Source organism: Ailuropoda melanoleuca, chromosome 8, assembly GCF_002007445.2.
Source record: "Ailuropoda melanoleuca isolate Jingjing chromosome 8, ASM200744v2, whole genome shotgun sequence".
In the NCBI taxonomy this organism is placed as follows: Eukaryota; Metazoa; Chordata; class Mammalia; order Carnivora; family Ursidae; genus Ailuropoda; species Ailuropoda melanoleuca.
This window is the reverse complement of record NC_048225.1, coordinates 123,492,569-123,517,840: the sequence shown is the minus strand read 5'-3', so window position 1 is coordinate 123,517,840 and position 25,272 is coordinate 123,492,569. Positions and strand designations below refer to the sequence as shown.

The 25,272-nt window shown below is 46.6% G+C and overlaps 1 protein-coding gene across 4 annotated transcripts; it reads left to right on the top strand.

Annotated features, from left to right (window-relative positions):
* The first annotated feature begins 1,958 nt into the window (after positions 1-1,958).
* Positions 1,959-16,488, top strand: LOC100479420 (low affinity immunoglobulin gamma Fc region receptor II). 4 transcript variants are annotated; one of them, XM_002920105.4, is made up of 8 exons: positions 1,959-2,165; positions 6,191-6,211; positions 7,454-7,708; positions 10,804-11,058; positions 11,762-11,884; positions 13,633-13,689; positions 15,780-15,817; positions 15,901-16,488. In XM_002920105.4, exons 1-8 carry the CDS (start codon positions 2,054-2,056, stop codon positions 15,985-15,987), a joined length of 948 nt encoding a protein of 315 aa, XP_002920151.2. In that variant the 5' UTR covers positions 1,959-2,053; the 3' UTR covers positions 15,988-16,488. The 4 variants fall into 4 exon arrangements, with proteins under 4 accessions (XP_002920151.2, XP_011224371.2, XP_011224372.2 ...); XM_011226069.3 differs by having other exon boundaries at positions 7,451-7,708; XM_011226070.3 differs by lacking the exon at positions 13,633-13,689.
* The last annotated feature ends 8,784 nt before the right edge of the window (positions 16,489-25,272 follow it).

Below are 25,272 nucleotides of genomic sequence, written 5' to 3'. Positions count from 1 at the left end.
AGAATCTATGTTCTAAATGTTTTGTCTTTGGAATGTTTTTCTTCTCTTAGTATATGGTTTCATTTAGCTTGGGAGAGAAAGCCTTAAAAAAGTTTCTACTGGGCTCTGAATATCAGCTTCCAGTGTAGTCAACTTCTGACCATAGAACTACTTAAAAAACCCTTTCAAGGGTGCCTGGGTGGCTCAATTGGTTAAGTGACTGCCTTCAGCCCAGGTCATGATCCTAAGAGTTCCCCTAAAAGTCAGATAAGGGCTAGAGGTAGATTGGGGTAGGGGCATTGAATGGGGCCAGTAGTAAAAGCCTCTGGCTGATGAGCTGAGGCATTTGAGGTTTCTGAAAATGACTGGTACGAGAAGAGATTTTATAGTGTTATTTCCTTGAGTCTTACAGCTTGCTTCCTGTGAGGCATTTGGGAAAGAGCCCCAGGAAGGAGCCCCAAGAAGAGCATTTTATATTCTGGGGATGTTGAGGGTGAACAAATGGTGATGATGACGATGACAGAAAGCAGGAAAAGGAAACTAGCCTTCATTGGATATGCATGATGCACCAGGTACTTTGCTAGTCCTCGAATTTTCTTCTCTTTTCCAAAAATCATGAGTGCAGTGATTCTCAATCAGGGGCAATTTTGCCTTTGAGAGAACATTTGTCAACGTCTAGAGACATTTTATTTTCACAACCAGGGGTGCCACTGGCATCTAGTGGGTGGGGCCAGAGAGGCTTCTGATCATTCATCAAGGTACAGGATAGCTCCTCGCAATGAAAACTGGCCCAAGATGTCAAAAGTACTGAGGCTGACAAATCCTGCTTGAAGGGTAGGCATGATTACCTTAATTTTTACAGACAAGCAATCTGAGGTTGTAAGAAGCTAGCTGGCATTCAAAACTAGACTTACATAGCTCCAAGGCCCATGCTCCTTCACCGTGCCATAGTGATAACAGTGATGGTATTGACGATTGTAAAGTTGAAGAACCAGGGCACAAGTTGGTGTTCAAAAGATATCTGTTGAAGGAACAAGCAAAAGAGTGAATGTGAGGGGTGCCCGGGTGGCTCATTCAGTTGGCTGTCCAACTCTTGATTTAGGCTCAGGTCATGATCTCAGAGTCATGAGATGAAGTTCCATGTCTAGCTTTGCACTCAGTGGGGAGTTGGCTTCTCTCCCTCTCCCTCTGTCCTTCCCCCTCCCCCTGCAAGTGCACGTGCATGAGCACGTGCTCTCTCTCTCAAATAAAGAAATAAACCTTAAAAAAGGGGGGGTGGGCACCTGGGTGGCTCAATCATTAAGCATCTGCCTTGGGATCAGGTCATGATCCCAGGGCCCTGGATCGAGCTCCGCATCCGGCTCCCTGCTAAGCTGGAAGCCTGCTTGTCCCTCTTCCACTCCCCCTGCTTGTGTTCCCTCTCTCACTGCCTCTCTCTGTCAAATAAATAAATAACATCTTAAAAATAAATGAATGAATGCCAGAGGGGAATGAGAGGATGAGTGTAAACATCCTACTGCCACCCTGACACACGTCCTTGTTCTTGCTCCACACTCCAGGAGTGAGTCAGAGATTATGATAACAAAGAAAATCAAATAATGGTGGGTGGCCTCAAGCCCACCATCATCAGCTTCAGGAGCATCTGGGCCTCCAAATGAAGCTAGAAGTCAGAGAAGACTGGAGGCACATTCTGCTCCATTGGCTTTTCTAAAGAGATAGGAATAGATAGGAGGGTCTGAGCTGAATTCGGGTGACCAGTCCCCTCTTACTCCCAGAGGTTGAGCCTAGCTGTGTCCCAAAAGATGAGGAAGAACTTGTTTCCCAGTTTCTAAAATTTCTGTGAATTTGGAATTGGGCTGAGCCAGACCCCTTCTGGGAAGCTCTGAATCTTCTGGGAGGGAACAGTTGAGAGGAAAAAGGGTGGAAGGGGAGGAGCCTATGATAAAACAACATTTCTTTTCACTTCCTCTTTTGGACTTCATAATTTGTCCTCTGGGGTGGAATCTGTCAAGTCTCAAGAGAAGCCTCCGCCTGCCACACCAGTGCTGCTGGAGCCAACGTGAGCCAGCAACTGATGCGGATCCCCTCGTCCCTCCCCATCCCTGCTGCTTATCGTGACTGGGTTGACTGCGTGCCCTGCCATCCTTTGGGTGACATGCTGCTGTGGACGGCTCTGCTCTTCCTGGGTGAGTCGGTGTCCTCATGAGGGACAGAGGCAGGTGAACTTCCCTAACTCAGCTGCTGCTTCCCCAGGTTGGCCTGAGCTTTGGCAAGGACGAGGGGTAGCATGGGAAGCATTCAGGAAAATGAGGAGGGTGAAGCAGGCTGGTGAAGATCAAATTTGGACCACCCCACTGGTCTTGGCAAATGATAAAATTGGCAGAATTTTTGTTGCAGTTTTTAGTGTCTTTTGGCCAATACCACTGGGTAGCCAGGTCCCTGATGTTCTGCCACCACCTACATTTGAACCTGCTGAGGAAAATCTAGTGACCTAGACTTGAGTGACTAATGAGCGGCCAGGGTGTTTCCCTCCCTTAGAAATTTGTGTTTCACAGGGACCAAATCTCAGGTGGAAGGGCTAATGCTGTCTTAGACAAGGGATGGGGAGGGAGCAATAGGACACTTGGGGGGGGGGCAGTAGCCAGTCTCTGTCATGCAGCAGAAGCTTATTCTGTTCATGTGTTAAATTTCCCTGGGAAGAAGCAAAGATGGTCTGGGTTATCCAGGGAACAGGGGTTCAGAGAACACACAACCTGGGCAATTCTGGATTCGTCAATTGTAGGACTGGAGGAATCGCACATGCTTCCTTGTACACACACACGGGGATAGGTCCTGGCTGTCATCACAGAGAAAGTCAGAGTCTTAGGTCAAGATGGAGGGCCAGGGACTGATGGTGCCAGGTGAGAGGAAGTTTAGGGAGCCCAGCCAGGGGAGCCCTATTACCAGGATTGTCTCTCCAAGCTCAATTCCTAGAGTTTCCACCCTCAAATACATCTTAGGATGGCCCCAGAGGAAGACACGTAGCCACTCTCGAGTTAGGCGCTGTGACTGATAATAAAATCTGGTCATCTCTGGGAGCCCTCGGCCCTCAATGCTGAATGATACTGGGATAGGAAGTGGAGGTGAGGAAGAGAGAGTATTCCTTCATGAGCAGGATAAAATGGACTGAAGTTGAATAACATGGGAAAGGAGCATTAAACTATCTCATTTTTCACATGAGGAAGTGCAGGCCTGGAGAGGTGATATGCTTCTCCACGTCGAGTGCCATCAATGTGCCAGGCACCTGGGCAAGACTCCTGGGCAAGGCTTGATATTTTCTTCCGTTTGCCTTTTTGCTAAGTCACCAAGGATTTGCTCCATTTTTCCTGTTCTTATTTAGACCACCATATTTAGGTCTTCTGCCCTCAATATCCCAGCTTTGACAACAGCCTCTGACCCCATCTCGACTGCTCCTGACTCTCTCCTCTGAATCTGTGCTGCACACTGAGGCCATGACATCTTCAAGTGCAGCCGAGTCACTACTTCCGAAATGCCTCCAGGGCTGCTCCATTGACTACTAACTAAGGCTCCCATTCCACCCTCTTAACCACATTTCTGTTGCCCCAAGTGGATTTCCTCTATAGCCAGGCAATGTGGACACTGCATTTCCTGCTCTCTACAGATTCCACAAACTGCCTTGTTCTAAACATTAAGTAAATGCATGAACAGGCCCTGTTCTAGGACTTGGAGATTTACCAATGAACAAGACAGACAGCCTTCCTGACCTAAAGCATAAGGTCTTTGTCTCGCTTACAATGACTCTATTGAGTCTGTATTCATGACCATTTGTTGAGTATGGAATGAATAAATGACTGATGACTTCTCTCTACTCTTCTCATCTCTTTCTTGTTTCTTCTCTTCCCCTCCTCTCGGGTTCTACTTCTTTACTTGCTCCCCTACTGCACTGTCCCCCTTGCCAGTCCAACACACTCTGGTTTTCAGCTATCACTTCTATGTCAACAACTTCCAAACCTGTCTTTCTTGCCTATGTCAACTACAGTTTCGTGTTTCCACTGCTGGTTGGACACCTCCACATTGATATGCCTCCTCAGAAACAAAACATATTCGAACTCAACTTACCATCTTCTCCTTACAAATGTACTCCTCTTCCTAACATTTATATTTGTGTGAGCATGAGTAACCTTTCCCCTGGCCATCCAATTACATTACCCCCACTCTCATCAAGTGCCCGCTTCCCCAGTTTTGCCTCTTAAATTTCTCTCATGTGGGGGCGCCTGGGTGGCTCAGTTAGTGAAGAGTCTGCCTTCAGCTCAGGTCTTGATCCTGGAGTCCGGGGATGAAGCCCTGTGTCAGGTTTCCTGCTTAGCAGGGAGTCTGCTTCTCCCTCTCCCTCCCACCCAGCTTGAGTTCTCTCTCTCTCACTCTCAATCAAATAAATAAAATCTTAGAAAAAAAAATTTCTCTCATGTGCATGTTTTCTTCACTTCCTATTGTCAATACAACCGTGGCCCCTCTTATCTCCCACTTAGACTCATTCAGTAAGTGATTTCCAGAGCACTGGCAAATAAAATTGATATGGCCACTGCCCTCTTTGAGCTTCCATTCTCCTGGGAGATATAAGCAACAAATAAACAGACACACAGGCATAAATATAAATTGGAAAGGGCCATGAAGATGTAAACAGGATACTGTGATTAGAATAGTCTTTGTGGGGAAGAAGACAGGATGATAAGCAGGATGATACAGAAAGCCTTTTCTGAGAAGGTGACACTTGGGCTGGGACTTTGAGCTGGCAAAGATATAGCCATTTGAAGAGATAAAGAAAGCAATTCTAGAAGAGGGATCTGCATACACAAAAGCCCCAAGTGTGAAGAATTTGAAGAGGGCTAGTGTTATGGGTGCTCAATGAATAGGAGAAGAAGGGCTTGAGATGAGGTGGGAGAGGTGAGCAAGGCTCTTGTCCCGTCCTGTGTGGCCTCGTAAAGATGTACTTTTATTTCAAGAGCAAAAGAAATGCCCTTGAAGGTTTCTAAGCAGGGGAGTGATATTATTGGACCTGATATTTTAAAAATAACTGTAGCCTTTCTGTGGAAAGTGGATTGTGGGGAACAAGGAATGAGGAGAGGAGTTAGGACACAGAGAAAAGTGGTGGTGACTTAAACTAGCATGGCAGCCACGAGCAAAGAGCGAAGTGGATGGACTTGAGGCCTGAGCTGGAAGCAGAATCAACAAGATTCACTGAGGTGAAGGGGGAGGGGGCCTGGGAGAGAGAGGGGAATAAAGGTGACTTACAGTTTTCAGGCACGTGTAACTGGGGAGATGGTGAGGATGTACACTTACCTGGGGAAGAACGAGAGAGAAAAGTTGTAGTGAACTGGCAGAAGCAGAGTGCAAATTGTGGAGAATGAAACAGTACATGGAAGGAGTAGAAATGAGCCCAGCACATGTGGGGAAAAAATTGAGAAATCTGGCTATGAAAGGGAGCAGAGAAATAATTTTGGAATTATATGTGGGATCAAGTGAGAAACTTTTTTTTGTTTTAATGAAAGATCCCGGAATATGCTTCTGCTGATGGAAAAAATCGACGAGAAGGAGGAATTGGTGGTGCAGAAGAGCACGGGAGTAACAGAGAGAGGGGAACCTTGTGAGGGTGACAGGGATTGTGAACCAGCAGAGACTGACCGTGGAGAGGAGGCTGACTTTCCCCAGTGAGCAGCAAGAAGGGAAGTTGGGCAGAGGGGCACCTAGGTTACACATTTGAGTTGGGGGAAGGTGTGAGATTTCCTGTCCAACTGCTTTTGTTTTCTGTGAAGAGTGAAAGAAGGCATCCACTTTAAGCAAGAAGGGATTGGAGGCAGAGGACAGGAAAGTTTTGGGGAGTGAGGAAAAGGTTAGTGTTGCTGCCGAGAGCATCAGAACAAATTCACTAGAGAAAAGTGTCAGAGTGGCAGCTCAGTGACCTTTTGAATACGGTGACCACAAATTTATAGAGACTCTGATCTGTCTGCCTGTGTGGTCATTTTAGCAACACGCAGCCGAACAAGTAAAGGGATGGACAGTACAGATAGATTTAACAGAGATAGGCAAGGGCCAGGGAGTTAAGGGGATTTGCATGGAGGGAATTTTTTTATTTTTTGGGGGGGGTGTGATTCTTGTAATGATGAATCATCAAATCTAAACTCTGGGCTGATCTTCGCTTTCTCTCTTACAGCTCCAGTTGCTGGGACACCTGGTAAGTACTCCACCCACATCCTCTCTCACCCCAGCTACCCTCTTCCTCTGCTCCCGGCACCCCACCCCGCCTTGGAGGTGCCCTGAATGCACCAGTAACCCAGTACCGAGGTCGAGCCAGGAAGGAGTAACGGCTCCCAGAAGCTGCCCTGCACCCCCCTTTCCCCTCCTCCCAGGGAAGCAGAGGATAGGCAGCCATGATGCACAGGTGCTTTAATCCTCCTGGTTCTGTTAGGATGAAACATCACAGATATGGTCACAGAAAATAACTCGTCCTCTCTCTCAGTAAAATCAGGAGCCCAGACATTTTAGCCTCAGCTGTGCACAAAATCCCATCATCTGCCCAGGTTATCTCCCTGTGTTGAGAAGTCCCCCAGTTTTCATGTATCTGATGGCTTCAGGGCCTGTTTCCCTGGACAGAACTAGGAGGAGATACCAAGGATTGCAGCTTGGTGAAGTAAACTCTGCTGGGCACTTCTTTCTCTTTACCAATCAGCTCCCTGCCTCCCAGGGCTCCCAGGAGTGGGGGGGGGGTACGGTTCTCCCTGGGGCACTGACCCCAGGGCTCCCTAGACTGGCTCTTCAGCCTTTTTCTCTCTTTATCCTTCTGAGGCCACAGAGACTCCTCTGTACTTGGGTGTGAGGATAGGTCTAATCTAAGGGACAAAGATTGACATCAGGTCAGAACAGAAACCTGATGTCTGACTCATGCCGGACACCTGCACCAGATGCCTTCATCTGGCTCTGGAGAGAGTTTATCCACTAGTATCCAAAATGCCTCAGTTTACAGGGGAAGAAAGTGAGTTCCAGAAAGGTATGTATATGTCGTATGCATGTGCGTGCGTGTGTGTGTGTGTGAGAGAGAGAGAGAGAGAGAAGGAAGAAAGGAAGGAAGGAAGGGAGGGAGGGAGGAAAGGAAGAATAAAAGGAAGAAAGAACTGTTTCAGATGCCCCTGGTGAGGTATACATATACTTCTAGAGTGTTTGCCTTGCCCCTGCTCCCTTTCTCTTACCTTGCCCTCTCTTCCTGAGGAACGGCCAAGCTCCCTGAGCAGACCTGGCTGCCCAGGGGCCCCTGTGGTGGGACACATGAGTAAGAAGAATTATCTACAGTTACACAACGGTTCTAGGCCAGGTTCCCCTCTCGATGACCAGAGGTGCTTCACTGTCTGAAAATCAGGGCCTGCTTAGGCTCTTAGGGCCCCCTTTCCTCCTGCTTCCTCTTCTCTCTGCCCCTCAGCAGATCTCCCGAAGGCTGTGCTGGACCTCGAGCCCCCATGGGTCAATGTGCTCCAGGAGGATCCCGTGACTCTGAAGTGTGGGGGGGCCCACACCCCTGCCAACCACGTCACCCAGTGGTTCCTTAATGGGAGCTCCATCCCAACCCTGGTCAAGTCCAGCTACAGCTTTAAGGCCAGAAAACAGGACAGTGGGGAGTACAGGTGCCAGATGGACCAGACCAGCCTCAGTGACCCTGTGCATCTGGACGTGACTTCCGGTCAGTGGAGGAAGGGCTGGGAGGGTCTGGGAGGACAAGGAAAGATGAAATCTGCTCACATGGCAGAAGTTTTTAGGGAAGGGGGGTAGCCTACTTCCTGGGAAGCTGCACTGTGAGTTGTTGGAAGATGTTTTTGTCCACTCACTTCCCTTTTCACCCACCCCCTTTGCTTAGTATGTGTGATGGCGATGGACGGTCCTAAGAGAGTCCTCAGAATAGGTTGTCTTGCCTCAATCCTGATGGAGCAAGAAGCTTACAAGGGTACAAACAAGCACGTAGGGTATGAGAGAAGCAGAAGGAAATTCTGACTGCATAAAAACCCATTTCTGTAGCCATCACAAAGCATAGACTATGGCTGAGTCTTCGGCCTAGACACCACTAGCCATGTGAATATGGTGATTCATCTGCCCTTGGATTTGATTGTTTGTCTGCTCGTGGGGGTATTAATGCCTCCCTCCCCAGGTCCTGGTGGGAATCAGCATTTCCCTGCCCCCCTACGATCCATGCAACTTGACCTGAAAGTTGTGTTGAACTTTTTTTTTTTTTTTAATTAGAGAGAGAGGGAGGGAGGGGCAGAGGCAGAGAGAGAGAGAGCATCTCAAGCAGGCTCCACACCCAGCACAGAGCCCGACACAGGGCTCAATCTCACCACCCTGAGGTCATGGCCTGAGCCGAATCCAACGGCTGGACGCTTAACTGAGTGAGCCAGCCAGGCGCCCCCTGAAAGTTGTGTTTTAACTATCTTTGCATTATCAGCCCCTGACAGGGGCAGGGTTTAATAAATGTTTGCTAAACAGATGAATGATTTTACAAAGCTTCTGGCAAAAAGTAGTTTCTCCGTAAAGAAGAGCCACCATGTGACTATGATGACTGTTTTCACTATTACTCTTCATGTAGTCCCTTTCCCTTACTGGATGCCTAAATTTTCCTCAAAAGCACACAGCTGGGGGCGCCTGGGTGGCGCAGTCGTTAAGCTGTCTGCCTTCGGCTCAGGGAGTGATCCCAGGGGCCTGGGATCGAGCCCCGCATGGGCTCCCTGCTCCGCTGGGAGCCTGCTTCCTCCTCTCCCACTCCCCCTGCTTGTGTTCCCTCTCTTGCTGGCTGTCTCTCTGTCAAATAAATAAAATCTTAAAAAAAAAAAAAGCACAAAAAAGCACACAGCTGGCCTGTCACCCCCACCCACTCAGTGCAGCTGGAAGTGACAGGCTGGAGGGAAGGTCCTGAGGCCTCTCATCTATGTCCCTGCCCCTGCATGAAGGCGAGGAGGTGAGAGCATCTCACCCCCGAGCTTGAGTGTGTCCCCGCGTAGCCACGGGCGTGTAAAGGAGATGTGAGCGTTTATCACTTCTCTACAAGGCTTCCAGGAGATTCCAGAGGAGTTTGTTCCCAGATGGATGGGAAGGCCCTTTGATTACTTGAAGAACATCTCCTGAGTGCCACAAACAGGAAGCTGGCCCCTGCTCTCAAGATCTCCACCAAGATAAATGTCCTCAAGAAGAGCTGAGGTGGCCCCTTGCACAGACCAGCCAAAGGCAGATACTCCCCATTATCCAGGTTATAACCTGGTCCCAGCCGAGACTCTGCAGGGAAGAAAGAACCATTCCAGCCATGTAGGTCTTCTGTGTGGGGATTACTTAGACAGAGAAGAGAAGTGCAGGAATTGGTTGCTGGGGCTACATGGCAGCTTTGGCATTTTCTCTGGGTTCTACTTTATGTTTTCAAAGCTTTACAATTCTCAGCATTCCCACCTGCCCTAATCCAATCTCACGAGAGAGGCAGTCTAGGGAACCGGGACAGCTCAGCCTCATCCCGGCGTGCAGTGTCCAGCCAGGGTCTCAGTTCTCCAAGAGGAGGAATACAGAGGACGGTAAGGCAAGGAACGGGTGGAAGGTAGATGTGCCTCCCCAGCAGGAGAGGTAGGATTTTCCAGCTTGTGGCACCCAAGTAGCAAGATCTGGTGTCCCCTCCGCCCCTGGATTTCCCGCTGCAGCTGTGGCTGACTTTCCTCTGTGATGGCACTCACTCCCTTGGTATTGAGCGTCTCCTCCGGCATCCGTGGCCACGTCACCAGCCAGTGCAGAGACTTGGTTGGCCACATCCTGGCTGGCTGCATGGAGTGCTTGCTGGGCACATGGGTGGCTGTTGTCATTCTTCGTGCACCCCGCCCCCTACACCCCCCAACTCCCACTCCCTTCTAATTCATTTTTTAAAATATATTATTTATTTATTTGAGAGAGAGAGAGCATGAGCCAGGCATTGGGGGCAGAGGGAGAGGAAGAAGCAGACTCCCCACTGAGCAGGGAGCCCCACAGGGTCTCAATCTCAGGACCCCGGGTTCAAGACCTGAGCTGAAGGCAGATGCTTAATTGACTGAGCCACCCAGGAGCCCCCCTTCTAATTCTGCTGTTGTCTTCTACCCTACCTGTCTTTCCAATTCCAGCTCTGCTCCGTCCTCCAGCTCTAGGAAAAAGGAGAATGTGGGCTGAGGTCAGGAGTACAAATACAGGCTTTATTCCCTATACAACGAAAATACTAAATATTTTTTTCTTCCTCAGTAGAAGGATGCACACTGGGAGGGAAAAAGTACACAGCAGGCTAATGACCCACCTTCAGACAAAGACCCTGATGAAGTAAATCTCCACATTTACCAACATCCATCAAACAAGCTAATACTGGCCGGATGTCCATGACTTCCCACTCTCCCGAAAGACATGTCTCTGCTGTGTCCCCTCACATGTCATCTCCTAGGTCAGACTGCACCCTGGGCTCTCTTGTATCCTTCCTGCAAGAGCCTGTTGGGCACGACAGGGCTGCAGCTACCTTCTCCCAGGATGCGAAAGAGAAGACAAGCATATCCTGAACACCTCCTATGGGCCAGGGACCACCGTAGATGCATGGTATTGTTATGTCCATTTTCACAGAGGAGGAATCCAAGGCCCAAGACTACAGAGCTCCCAAACGATGGAGCCAGCATTGGAGACCAGGGCCGTTGGATCCCAAACTTACGCTCTTCCCTCCACACACCGTGTCCCACCGGTAAGGATGGCCTCAGAGTCAAGACCTCCTGGGTCCTAGGGTCCCTTTGTGTCTTTCAGACTGGCTGCTGCTCCAGACCCCGCGCCTGGTGTTCCAGAAGGGGGAGCCCATCATGCTGAGATGCCACAGCTGGAAGAACAGGCCTCTGTACAAGATCACATTCTTCCAGGATGGAAAATCCAAGCAGTTTTCATCTCTGAATTCCACGTTCTTCATCCCAGAAGCGAACCTCAGTCACGGTGGCGACTACCACTGCACAGGGATGATAGGGCAGATGCTGCGTTACTCACAGTCTGTGGCCATCACTGTCCAAGGTGGGAACTCCGTCAGGATGGAGGAAGGATGACAATTATGGCTAAGGTCATATGGGCCTCCTTGGAGATCTGAGAAATGCCAGAGCGCAAACAACTGGGCCCTGAGGCGAGGCAGGGAGGAACCAGGGCGTGATAAATATTGGCCCTGGGCAGCAGGAGGGGCTAGAGCTTGGGACCCTCCACTTCAGGTCACAGGTGAAAAGGCTGTGTGCCCCTGAAACGCAGGACCTGTCCTAAGGACAACAATGGAGCAGAGCCCCCACACTGGGGCGGGGAGGGGGGGGAACGCTCCGAGCCGTTCCCAAGAACTGAGGTTTTCTTGCATCTTCTTACGCCCATTCAGTCCCCAAGGCATGGCATGTCCCGGACAGTTCAGGGCCTTGTGGGATCCAGTTACAGCGCCTCTAACTAGGGGAGGCTTCCGGTCCCCCTCCCTTCTCTCCCGGAGGGCCAACAGGGGCCCTGCCCTTGGCCTCACACATTCAATAGTCTGCCTTTACTGGATGGGCGGAGACCCCTGTGAGGGGAGAGGCACAAATCCAGTCACACTGCAATCACACAGGTGAGGTTGCGGGAGGACCCGGACAAGGGACAAGGGACAGGGACAAGGGACCCAGACACAAAGCAGCTCCAGGGGAGAAGCACTGGGGTACAGCGTGGGAGGCGGGACAGTACTACACGTCCTGAGGTCTGTCTTCCCCAGAGTCCAGTTGGAGCACCTCCTCCGTGGTGATGTCAGTCGTGGCTGCCGTGGCCGGCTTGGCTGCAGTGGTCATCCTCGCTGCTGCAGTGGCCTGGTTCCGCCTCAGACAAAAGCACACTACAGGTTTGTGGCTTCTCCAGGTTCCTCTTGTGGTCAGTTCCTATTTGGCCAAGGCCCTAACCCCAAACATCACCAGTAGCCTCCTCCTGGGGCTAAGAGAATCCTTGTGTTCAGACAAAGCCCCATATTTCTTTCATTCATTCATTCATTCATTCACTTATTGATTTTTAAAAGATTTTATTTATTTATTCATGAGAGACAGAGAGAGAGAGAGGCAGGCAGAGGCAGGCTCCCCTGAGCCCAAGGCAGAGGCTTAACCGACTGAGCCACCCTTCATTCATTTATTCAACAAGGCTTGAAAAAACTTGCTCCTGGGTTGGGCCCTGTGCTAGGCACTATGGATGATGAGAAGTCCAGTCCCCGCTCTCAAGGAGCTCACAGTGTGGTGGGGAACACGGAAGGACAAGTAAATCATCAGAATTAGGTGGGATGAAAGCCATGATAGAGTCACAAAGGCTGTGATGGGGGAAGGGGCACAAGAGCCCACGTGACCCAGTGGGGGGCAAGCGGTTGGAGAAGCTTTCACAGCAGGTAGTGGTGTATGTAGTTACCCAAGCACACGTGGCGGGGCGGGGTGGGGGAGGCCCACCCCGGTTTACATCTCAGCTCCACAGCGCACCAGCTGTGTGACCTTGGGTGAGTTCTTCAGTATCTCTGTGCCCGTATTTCTTCATCTGGAAAATGAGGACGCGAATAGCACGACCTCGCAGGGCAGCGTGAGGATGGATGAGGCGGAGGGCTCAGCCCAAGCGGAGTGCATCACAGCACACGAGAGAGGGCTGTTGAGAGAGGGCTGTTCTCATGACGGAGGGGGGACGTTGGAGGGTAGCAGTCAGCCAGGCAGAGAGGCCTGGAAGAGCATTGCAGGTGTGGGGGCCAAGGCACAGAAGGGAGGAGCACTGCAGCGGGGACCGGGCTGGGGGAGAAGCAAGGAGGGCTCCGTAAGGGGTGTGATGCGTCGAAACGGTAAACTGCCAGGCACAGGGAGCAGAGATGAGGCGGGGCAGACTAATGGGTAAGGCCAGGGTCATGCAGACCCGTTAGAGAACTGAACTGTGTTCCAGACTCCAGGAGGGAAGTCACCATGAGTCACCGTAAGTTCTCAGTCACTTCCCCCCTCGCCCCAACACCCAGCACGGTTTGCCAGGCAGGGAGACCTCACTAAACCTCTGTTCACAGACGGGTGCCCTGAAGAAACTCGACTCTTGGAAAGCAGTTCCTTCCCCCTTAGTACTACCCCGAAGGAGCTGAGAGAGGAGGCAGGGCACCCTAGAAATCGAATAAGCAAATTGTCACAGTTCATCGCACTGGAGAGCTAGCTTGCTGGAGAGAAAGTCTGAAGACACCCAGAGAAAGAAGGGGAAAAAAGACTCTGAGGCACTGAGAGGGAGAAGAGTGTCCTCACAAGACACTTGGACCTCAGTGCACAGCCTGGCCCACAGTTACTGATGATAAGTCAATAGGGAGATGCACAGAGCCTCTGAGAGGGAGGAAAAAGAGCTTTTAAAAAGGCAGAGCAAGTCTGAGAAAGATGCAGCCAAGTGCCTTTCTGACAGTCCCAGGGGTCCCCATGGTTAACTCCATGGTCTTTTTACAGGCTGGGCAGGCCCCGGGCAGGAAAGCCGGGAGTGGGGAGGCATCTCCCCGGGGACAGGTCTCTGTTGGTTCTAACCCAATCCTGCCCCTGGTCCTCGCCTGAGGACTCAGGCCCCACCCTATGACCCTACTAACCTCCTCTGTGCCCCTCATAGCTCCCCTAGGAAACCCCAAGCACAGGGAAATGGGAGAGACCCTCCCTGAGGAACCAGGTGAGTGCAGCTCTTTGTCTGGGAGCTCAAGGTGCCCTGCTTGGGCTGCCAGGTGGATTGGAGCCCGCAGGAAGTGGCTTGTGTGAGTTCAGCTGGGAGCACAGCAGAGGGAGGGGGCGGTGGGAGGAGGGCAGGGGCTCAAATCGCTTGGTCGGTTCTGAGACTAACTCCTGGGCCTAAAGAGGACCTCACTGGGGATGAGGGGCAAAGGCCCACCTGCCGCAGATAGAGAGCAGAGGGCTGTGTCTGAATTTTGGAGCCAGGAATGCTGGGAACATTTCAGAGCAGGACATCAGAGACATCTGGGTCCTTCTGTGGGGTTTGGCAGACCTGGTACAGGACAGAGGTTAGGAGTGGTAAGGCTGAGACACACGGGATTAAGAGGAGAAGAGAGGGAGACCTAGGGAATAATCCCTGAACATGTCGAGGAAGTCTGTTTCAGGGAGTGATGGGGGAGGGGTGGAGCATTGCAAGGACATCTGGGCTGGAGAAAGTTCTAGGGGACTGCGCGCCTTCGTGGGCTACACTGCTGGGCAAAGTTTGGCTCTGATGCCCGCGTATGTAAGTTTATGAAACACAGGCCTGGCCCCAGCTCTGTCAGGAGCAGCAGGTGGAATCTTGCACATTCCCCACCATGGGGTACAGTCACCTCCCTGAGGAAATGAGTGGATTGGCCTCGTGACCTCAAAGCCCTTCCGGGTCTGACGTTCTAAGAGCCAGTGACTGTTCAACCTCGGGCCCAGGCAGGAGCCGGAGTATCCCAGGTGACCTCCTGACTGTAACAAGCCAGAGCGCAGGAACCTGGACCTTTCTTGAGGGGCTCCTGGACCACAGGAACAGAGGGAAAAGAGGCCCTCGAGGACTCTGCGTCAGGTGGCTGGAGTGTGACTCAGAGCGGAACCAACAGATTCGAGAGCTTGAGCAAAACGGCCCTTGTCCCGCTGTGCTTTGAGCAAAGCCCTTGTGTTCTTGGCCACGTCGAGTGGGGATGCGGGCCTGAGTCCGCACCAGGCCAAACCAGATCTAGAAAAAAGCCCAAACACAACCGGAAGAGCCAGACCTTGGAGGTTTGGCTCTGTCTACACTGGCACAAATGCATTTCACAAGCACTTATGTCGCGAAGCCGAGCACAGGACCTGAGGGTTTCCAGCAGCGAGCTAGTCGCTAGCATTGCTGAGAAATGCATTAGAAGGAGAATTCAGGAGGTGGTTTGTTCCAGAAACTGGAGCATGGCAAACAGAGACTCTCTGTCTGCAGGGGGTGAGCAGAAACACTAGATGTATTGTCTCACCCCCGCCCCCCTGGCCTGACGAATGCTGCTTTGCAGATACTGAGACTACTTTTCACGCTGGCAAAGTGCATTTATTGGCAAAAAACATGTGGGAATTTGGTGTGTTTTAGCTATTTACCAGGGAAAGTACTGGCTTGAGGCCTTGCTTCCCTCTTTCCCTCCCTCGCTTTCACTGTTGCGCTTTCTTCCCTTTTAATGTCACCGAGCGTCACATTCTTCAAAGTGCCCCCGGGACCGCCGCATCTGGCCTGGCTGAAACGGCCCGTCTTCTCTCCTGAAGACCGTGGTTGGCAAAAACCTGGACTTGACTTCCCTGTGATACTGGACATCCCCCCCATCTCTTCCCCAATATCTCAGATCCCTAAAGCTGGCTGGTTGCCTTCTAGAAAAAGTCAGCAATTCTCTGAAAAGCATGCAGCACAGATGAGGGCCTCCCTCTGACAGCGTGGCCAGGAGGGGAGGCTGAGTCTGGGCTGTGAACGACGTCCTTGGCCTACGGGTCCTTGTGCCATGTCTGGTTGGGGGTTTCGTGCTGTGGCCTCCACGGCAGTGTGGTGGGCCCCTCCTCTACTCCCACACCCTGTCTCATCTCTGTTCTTCTTCTTTTTTTTTTTTTAAGATTTTATTTATTTATTTGGGAGAGAGAGAGAGAGCACGAGTGGGGGTGGGGGGCAGAGAGGGGGAGAAGCAGACTCAGGACTCGATCCTAGGACCCTGAGATCATGACCTGAGCAGAAGGCAGACGCTTAACTGACTGAGCCCCCCAGGCACCCCTGACCTCCGTTCTTTTTGCCCACAGCCAATGTCACTGATACTGAAGAGGCTGCCAAAATTGAGGTGAGCCACCCCAGCCATCTCCTCCTTCCCCCTCCTCCTCTGCTGCCTTCATTCTTTTGACTGCTCCCTTCTGTGTTCTCTAGGCCGAGAATAGCATCACCTACTCGCTTCTCTTGCACCCGGAGGAAGAGGCAGAGGCAGAGGCCTCCGATTACCAGAACCACATTTAGTCTCCGTTGTCTTGCCTGAGACCCCGGGCAAGAGAATGAGAGAGGCCAGGACGCCTGGCCTGAGTTCTCCTCAGGGAGGACAGGAGGATGCCACAGTCCCAAAAAGGAGAAGACCCTTCCAGGGTCATCTGCGCGAATCCTGAAGCAAACTGTCCTAAAAGTCACAGACAATATGGTCCCAGATGACTGACTGTCCTGGTTCCTTCTGTGCTCAGCACTTCTTGCCATCAGGAGTCTTCGGCATACAACCACACGGCAGATAAAAATCACTTTTATTAAGAGATTGTAGCAACATGGGAAATGCTTATGTTACAGGTTCCCTGAGAAAAATACAGTAGGCATATATGTTTCAGGAATGTCGAAACAGACTAACAGTTATTTGCCAACATATTAAAAGTGATGTTTCAGGGTGATGGGATTATTGGTGATTTTCATCTTCTTTATTTTTCTGTACAGACCATGTATTACTTTTATAATAAAATACTAGAAAAACAACATGTCCTTTACCTTTCAAAGGCTGTATTATTTGGAGCGTGGACTGACCGGTTTCTTTTCAAGGATAAAAATCTCGGGAAGGTCATAATGGGTAGGAGGTGGAAGAGAGGGAAGATTTGGAGTGTAGGATGAGTGCCCTCCTCTTAAAACTGAATACTGTTCTTTAAAAATCGTCTTCTGGTTTCCATGTGTTCTTCCTCTTCCTCCCATGACAAAGAAAACAATCACTTTGTTTTGCAACACCAGTTCTCAGGAAGCCAAGCTTCAGATGAGTCCTCCATGGAGATTGCTGACTCTTCCTGCCCCTGCTATTCTCCTCTATTTACAAGAAGGATGTGACCTTCTCAGGGAAGCCATCCTGGCAGGTTAAAAACATGACTGACAGCTTCTCCGGGGGTTTGGTGGGCATCCTTATTTTCCTGGGACTCTCTCATGGCTTCATTGTGCAGCATTCTTGCATTCAGGATTCAGCAGATTCCTTTCCTGTATAGTTTCCATGGCTTTCTGTGATACCTTTTATTTTATTTGTTTGAGAGAGAGCAAGAGGGCAAGAGTGTGTGTGTCTGTGAGTGAGGTTGGGGAGGGACAGAGGGAGAGGGAGAGGGAATCTTAGGCAGGCTCCATGCCCAGCGCAGAGCCTGATGCAGGGATTGATCTCATGACCCTGAGATCATCACCCGAACTGAAATGGAGTTGGATGCTCAACAGACTGAGTCACCCAGGTGGCTCACCTACCCCTACGATACTCACATTTTAGTGTCCCACAATCAGATTTCACACTCACCTATTGTTATAATAAGGAATCGTAGTAACACAATTACTAGGTTATTGAGGGCTTACTTTATGCCAAACTATGTGCTTTAGAATTAGAGAGTTTCAGAGTATCAGCCATTCATATTTCTTCTTTTGTGATTTTCCTGTTCACATATTCTTGCCCATTTTTATAGTAATAATGTATATCTATTTATAAATTACATGGTAGCAACTTATCTCCAAAAGGAAATAAAAAGTTCTATGTAAATTATTTCACTACACTAATATTCTTTTTATAAAATTAAAATACAGATAAGCAAAAGAGATAATTAAGATCATCTATAAGCCTATAAACCACAATCAATGCCAACATTTAAAGGGTGCCAATCCATGTTCCTCTCAGTAGCAATAGGTGCATGTATTTTAAAAATTGGATCACATCATATTTTTACATGTTCATAAACACACATAAGCAGAAATTCATGCTCACTGTAAGCATGTAGTTCAAACACTACAGAAATATAAAGAAGTAAAAGTGAATGTTCCTTTTCACCGCACCCGGTCTTGTTTCCCTTTCTGTGGGTAACTGCTGTTGAACATTTGGTGCGGATTTGTTTCTGGACTTTTTGGTGTGCATCTGACACATATTTATGGTTTTTTATGGTTTTTTTAAAGACCATAAGTGGGACCATATTTTACATATGCTTACGCAGTTGGTTTCTTTTGATTAACGATGTATTATGGAGCTCTTTCCATGGAACTTTTTTCTTTTTAAGGATTATATAGTATCCCATAGTACAAATAATATACTATATTTTATTTAACCAACACTTTAAATGTTACCACTTGGTCAGTGTCGCACACAATGATGCAGTAAACAACGTTTTTGGATGATGACTTTGACAGCACATGTCACTATTTCTGAAGGATTAATTCCTAAATTAAAATCATTGGCTTAAAGGATACTCTTGTATTGTCTTTAAAAAGCAGCTTACATGTCCCCCAAAAGTATATTAGAGTGACCATTTCCTGATACCCTTGTCAGTGTTGGGCACTTTAAATTTTTAATTTTTGCCAATCTGATTAGAATGGACTCTATTAGGGGCGCCTGGGTGGCACAGCGGTTAAGCGTCTGCCTTCGGCTCAGGGCGTGATCCCAGCGTTGTGGGATTGAGCCCCCACATCAGGCTCCTCCACTATGAGCCTGCTTCTTCCTCTCCCACTCCCTCTGTGTGTTCCCTCTCTCTCTGGCTGTCTCTATCTCTGTCAAATAAATAAATAAAATCTTTAAAAAAAAAAAAAAAAGAATGGACTCTATTAGTGTTCCCTACTCAGCATGAATTTCCCCTGATTTTAGTAACAAAGACTGCTTTTGCTTTGGCAAAACAGCTCTACTGCCCTTCTCAGTCCATGTCGATAGGTTGGTGGACTTCAAACCTGATTCCAGAGGACAGTGTGCACCCGAGCTGGTCAAGCAGCTTGCGCTGTTTCCCTGCAATTTAAATCTGAACACATTAGACCTTGACTGAAGGCAGGTGAAGTTCATTCATCCCAACGGCACTGCCTAGATGAGACCACCTCCCTATATCTTTAAATCTGCCCTGTTTCTTGTAGTTTCTAAGGCCTGTCAACTTCCCCTTATAGTAGATAATTTAGGTTGATAGACTCCTCCTCTAATATCCTACGGGATTGATACCTTTTTGGGGATAGGTCGTTGACAAACTTTTGTGTCTTGTCATTACTGGTCTCATCAGGCTTTTCGATCTTTTTTGGAGTCAAGTTTGAAAAATCATCCATTTTACTGGTATGTAGATATAAACTACATTTTTTTTTCTATTTTTTGGTAATAATTTATGTGTCTGTACTTACATACCTAGCTTTTGGGCTTTCTTTCTTCTATCAGTTAGATGATTTCAGCTGGAAATAACAGGAAAGCATGATTCAAATTGGCTTAAACAATAAGGAAATGTATTATCTCACATAACAAAAAGTCCAGAGACAGGATGTCTCCAGGACATCAAGACTCTGGGTCCAGTTTTCTGCAACTCTCTGGGCACTGCCCTTGGGCTAGCAGCAAGATGATTATAGCAGCTCTGAGTATCATACCCAAAAATCTAGAGAAAGAAAGGGACTAACTACCTCTTCTATGTATCTCTTTCTTAAGAGTGTTGAACTTTCTCCAGCAATCTTGCCATATCATATTGGTCAGGACTGAGTAACATGCCCATTCCTAAATCAATCACTAGAAAGGGGAATCGCCCACCATAACCTACTTAGCTTAATCCTTCTGAGGTGGAATGACTGTTGGAGAGGCAACCACCTGGACCACTTTATCTGTTTATCTTAATCAGACATGCCAAAGGTTTGTCTGTTTTATCAGCCCTATCACAGATTTTGTCTTATTGATCAGGTCTTTCTTTGTCTTTTGTTGCCTAATGCACTGTTTCTTCTACTTTATTTAGATTTACTGCATTACTCATTTATTTCTAAACTGTTTATGAACAAATTCAAAAAGGCTATAACTTTTCCTCTTTTTGCTATTTTGGCTACCTCCACTGGATTTTGATATGCCTTCTTGTCATTGTTATTGGTTTCTAAATTATCTATAACTTTAGTTTTACTTTCTTCTTTTTTTTAAGATTTTATTTAATTATTTATTTGAGAGAGTGAGAGAGAAAGCGTGAGAGCACAAATCAGGGGAGGGGCAGAGGAGGAGGGAGAAGTAGACTCCCTCCTGAGCAGGGAGCCGATCCTAGGACCCCGAGATCATGACCCTAGCCAAAGGCAGATGCTCAACTGACTGAGCCACCTAGGCATCCCCTAGTCTTACTTTCTTCTTAAGTTTGATATGGACAGCTGTTTTATCCCTCTGCCAAAATCACACAGTCTTGCTGACTACAGCTAGACAGTAAGTTTTGAAATCAAGTAGATGGATTCCTCCCACTTTATTCTCCTTTTCCAAAATTATCTTTGTTCCTTTGTCTTTCCACATACGTTGCAGAATAATTTTGTCTTTATCTACAAAAAGGTCTTGCTAGGGTTTTGACAGGAATTGTGCTAAAACTATGTGTTGGTTTGAGGAGAAATGACTTCTTTGCTATGTTGAGTTTTCTATTTTGTGAACATGATATGTGTCTTATTTATTTATATTTTTAAAATTTCTTTCATTGTGTTACATAGTTTTCATCATATCAGTCCTGTACATGCTTCATTAGACTAATGCTATTTTTTTTAAAGATTTTATTTATTTATGTGACAGAGAGACAGCCAGTGAGAGAGGGAACACAGCAGGGGAGTGGGAGAGGAAGAAGCAGGCTCCCAGCGGAGGAGCCTGATGTGGGACTCGATCCCGGAACGCCAGGATCATGCCCTGAGCCGAAGGCAGACGCCTAATGACTGTGCTACCCAGGCGCCCCTAATGCTATTTTTTTAGTGATTATAAATGGTATTGGATTTTAAATTTCAGTCAATGTGTTTATTTTTAAATAAATAAAAATGTAATTGAAATTTGTTATGTTTACCTTGTATTTTGCAAACTTATTGGATACTCACTTATTACTTTTGGTTTTTTGGGGATTCTTGAGATTTTCTACATAGGTGATAATATTGCATACAATTAGGGATATTTTTATATCTTTCTTTCCAGGCTGAAAGACTTTTCTTATTTTTTTCTTCTCTTTTCTTTTCTCTTCTTATTCTTGAACTAGCTAGAACTTCCCACATTATGTTGAATAAGGGTGGTGAAAGCAGTCATCTTTGATTTCCTGTCTCATGGGGAGAACATGCAGTCTTTCACTGTTAAGTACGATGTTAGCTGTAGGTCTTTTGTAGATGCTCTTTATCAAGTTGAGGAAGTTCCTTTCCATTCTCTTGTTTTTTTTTTTTAAGAGTTTTTATCATGAATGGGTATTGATTTTATCAAGTGCTTTCTTGCACTGATTACCATTATCATGTGACCTTTCTTCCTTAACCTGTTAATACAGTGGGTTAAATTGAATACTTTTAAAATATTGAACCATCCTTGTATTCAGGAATAAACCCTACATAGTCATGAGTATAATTTCTTTTATATGTTACTAAATTCTATTTGCTAATGTTTTCATAAGGATTATTGCATATATATACATGAGAGATATGAGTCTGTGGGGTGTGTGTGTGTGTGTGTGTGTGTGTGTGTGTTAAGCCTGTATTTGTTTTGGCCCAGGTTATGGTCTATCTCAAATATGTTCCATGGACACTTGAAAATAACATATATTCTTTGTTCGACTTTGGTATCAGGGTAATACTAACTTCCTAAAATGAATTAGGATGTATTACCCCTTCTATATTCTGAAAAATTGTGTGAAATTGAAGTTCATTCTTTAAATTTTTAGCAGAATTCTCCAGGAAAACCATCTGGGCCTTAAGATTTCCTTTTGGGGAGTTATAAAATTATGAATTCAATTTCCTTTATAATTATAGGGTTATTTGGGGCGCCTGGGTGGCTCAGTCGGTTAAGTGCCTGCGTTCAGTTCAGGCCATGATCTCAGGGTCCTGGGATGGACGACCATGCCAGGCTGTCTGCTCAGCAGGAGTCTGCTTCTCCCTCTCCCTCTGTACTCTCTCTTGGTCTCTCTCACTCTCTCTCAAGCAAATAAAAATCTTTTTAAAAATTATAGGGTTATTCAATTATATATTTAATTTTGGGTGAATTGTGGTAGTTTGCACTTTTCAAGGAGTTGACCCATTTGATCGAAGCAGTCAAATTTATGTGTATAAAATTATTTGTAGTATTTCCTTACTCTCCTTTGATATCTGCAGTTTCTGTAGTGATATCCTCTGTTTTGCCCAGATATTGGTGATTTATGTCTTCCTCCTCTCTCTTTTTTTCTTTGTCAGTCTTGCTAAAAGTCTGTCAGTTTTATTAGTCCTTTCAGGAAAAATTACTTTTCTCTTTTTTTAACTTCACTAATTTTCTCTATTATTTTTCCATTTTCCATTTTATTGTTTTTCTGCTCTTTATTATTTCCTTCTTTCATTTTGTTTGGATTTGTTTTGCTTTTCTTTTTCTAGGCAACTCAGATCACTGATTTAATATTTTTCTCTTTTCCAATGTATGCAGTTAGTGCTATACATTTCCCTTTCAACACTGCTTTAACTATGTCCTACAAATTTTGATATGTTGTCTCTTCATTTTCATTCAATCCAGTGTATTTTTTTTAATTCCCCCCTTTTAAAAAATATTTTATTTATTTATTTGAGAGAGAGAGCGAACACACAAGTAGGCAGAGTGACAGAGGGAGAGGCAGGCTCCCTTTCCCACCGAGCAGAGAGTCTAATGTGGGGCTCAATCCCAGGACCCTCGGATCCTGACCTGAGCTGAAGGCAGATGCTTAACCGACTGAACCACCCAGGCGCCTCTAATTTCCCTTGACTCATGGATTATTTGGGAGTATGTTGCTTAGTTTCCAACTGTTTAGAGATTTTTCTGTTCTCTTTCTGTTACTGATTTCTAGTTTGATTCCACTGTGGCTGGAAAACAGTGTGTTTTCCACACAGAGTGTCTATGTGATTTTAATTTTGGAAAATGTGTTGAGCAGTTTTTTTGGCCCAGGATATGGTCTATTTTAGTATATGGACACTTAGAAACAATGTATGTTCTCCTCTTATTGGGTAGAGTGTTCTATAAATACTGATTAGATCTTGTTGGATGCTGGTGTTCTAGGTTCTTCTATATATAATGGTCTGTGGTAATTTGCTCTGCTCTGAAGTCTACTGACGCTTTTTCTAATGCTTTTGTTTTTGTTTTGTAGGTTTGTTTGTTTGTTTTTAGTAATCTCCACACCCAACGTGAGGCTTGAACTCATGACCCCAAGAGGAAGAGTCTGACTGAGACAGCCAGGCACCCCAGTTTTCTAAGGCTTTTGGAGGTGGTAGTAGGGCCATATTTTTTTCCTTTGACGTTGTTGAAGTAGAACATTTATTGTCTAAATGTTTTCAGTCGGGGCGCCTGGGTGGCACAGCGGTTGGGCGTCTGCCTTCGGCTCAGGGCGTGCGTGATCCCAGCTTTATGGGATCGAGCCCCACATCAGGCTCCTCCGCTATGAGCCTGCTTCTTCCTCTCCCACTCCCCCTGCTTGTGTTCCCCTCTCTCGTTACCTGTCTCTATCTCTGTCAAATAAAATCTTAAAAAAAAATGTTTTCAGTCATGCTAAACTGTCTTTTTTCCAGTCCTTTGGCCAAAGAGAGCAGGTTTTGCTGGAGATTTCTTTTCTTTCTTTCTTTCTTTCTTTCTTTCTTTCTTTCTTTCTTTCTTTCTTTTTCTTTCTTTCTTTCTTTCTTTCTTTCTTTCTTTCTTTCTTCCTTCTCTCTTTCTTTCTTTCTTTTCTTTGCTTTTCTTTCTTTCTTTTTCTGTGCCACTGCATTTCTGGGTTGCTGGCTCTTTCAACTCCAAGTCTGGGATATAGAAAGCAAAAGGAAAATCTAGGGAACTTACCATCATTTGTTCCTTGGGTTCCAAGATCCCTAGCTGGTTTGCCTTCTTCTTTACATTTTTAAGGGTTTTATTTTTACATGTAATGTCCAAAATTTTTAGTTGCATTTAGTAGGAGAAATAAGGAAGAGTGCCTCTACTCCACGTTCCCTATTCCAGATATCTAGAGTTTTAGATATATTTTTTTTAGAGCTTCATATTTTTGTTTGTTTGTTTGTGGGGGTTGTTTTGTTTTGTTTGTTTTTAAGTAGGTTCCATGCCCAGTGTGGAGCCAAACACAAGGCCCAAACTCATGACCCTGAGGTCTAGACCTGAGCTGAAAGAGTCAGACACCCAACCAACTGAACCAGCCAGGCACCCCGGAGCTTTATGTATTTAATATACATAGTTAAACTTATATTTTCTACCAGTACATAAAATTAATCATAGTCTGTGTTTTCCCTCTGAGTTTGCTGGGTGAGGGGAACACCTAAGAAGAGAATAAACCGAACTATCGATAGGAAAAGTCTCTGGGTGAAGAATTACAAATGATTTTTACTTCTTCATTTCCTTTTTCTGTATTTTCTACACTTTCTTCAATGACCAAGTATTGTTGCAAAAAACATTTGGAAGCTTGATGTTCTGTGTGCCTTGTGTTGTTATATTAAGTAAAATCTTATTTATTTCTACCAGTAGAATAGAGTTTTATAGGCCTTCTTTTTGATTACAGTGATAACCAACAAAATTGCAGGCCCTAAACTTCAAAATGAGAGTCTTTGTAATTAATAAAAGGAGTCTTGAAAGAGATGAAAGAAGTGTCCCTTCTCTTCTGAATCAACAGAGGGAGCATTATCCTTCTACATCATAAAGCTGGCCCAAAGAATCCAATGTGATAAGGTGTTAAACTAAAGAGTTTTATGAGAATATCAGGCTTGTTTTCTTGAGCAAAATAGAGGCTTGTGTGAATATTCATAATTGTTTACCAACTTGCTGCGTTAATATCCACCTGTTTTTGGAAGTAACATTTGGCTAACGGGGCCTTGTGGGAGAACGTCCTAAAAAATTGCCATGTTCAATGAAAATCACCTTCAAAAGGAAACCCACGATTCTACTTGGTTATCTTGTTTTCGAAGGTGGTGTCTGGGCAATAACTGTTGTAATTGACATCTCTGTATTCCTGCACAGAATAAACAGTTGTAAAATTTGCTCTGTCAGGTAAGACGCAGTTACTGACACTTTAATTTTTTCATGCATGTATGTTGGGGGTGGGGGAAGACCTGTGGTTCCGCTCGACAGCCTACTTCAACAAAGACACTGAGAGATGTATTTCAGTTAATTAACAAATTACATGAAGCGAGACACCGAGCAGCTGAGAACCGAAGGCTGTGCTCTGTGTTGACAGGCCCAAGTAAAGCAGCAAAGAGAAGGGAGACAGATCTTCGTCTCGGGCCCCAGCAGGAGCCTGCCTGCCTCTGTGCTGTACCTCTTGCCAGCTCAGAATTACTCTGTCTTGCTGGATGAATCTGCAGACCCATCACAGAAAGAGTAAGAAAAAAAATACACACACATATATTTTTCAATCCTCT

What these genes read in the sequence shown, in the direction of transcription:
- LOC100479420 (XM_011226069.3), top strand. Translation starts at nt 2,054, where the DNA reads ATGCGGATCCCCTCGTCCCTCCCCATCCCTGCTGCTTATCGTGACTGG. An exon ending in TGTGGCCATCACTGTCCAAG is followed by an intron (nt 11,059 to 11,761) that starts GTGGGAACTCCG and finishes TGTCTTCCCCAG; the next exon opens with AGTCCAGTTGGAGCACCTCC. An exon ending in GACCCTCCCTGAGGAACCAG is followed by an intron (nt 13,690 to 15,779) that starts GTGAGTGCAGCT and finishes TTTTGCCCACAG; the next exon opens with CCAATGTCACTGATACTGAA.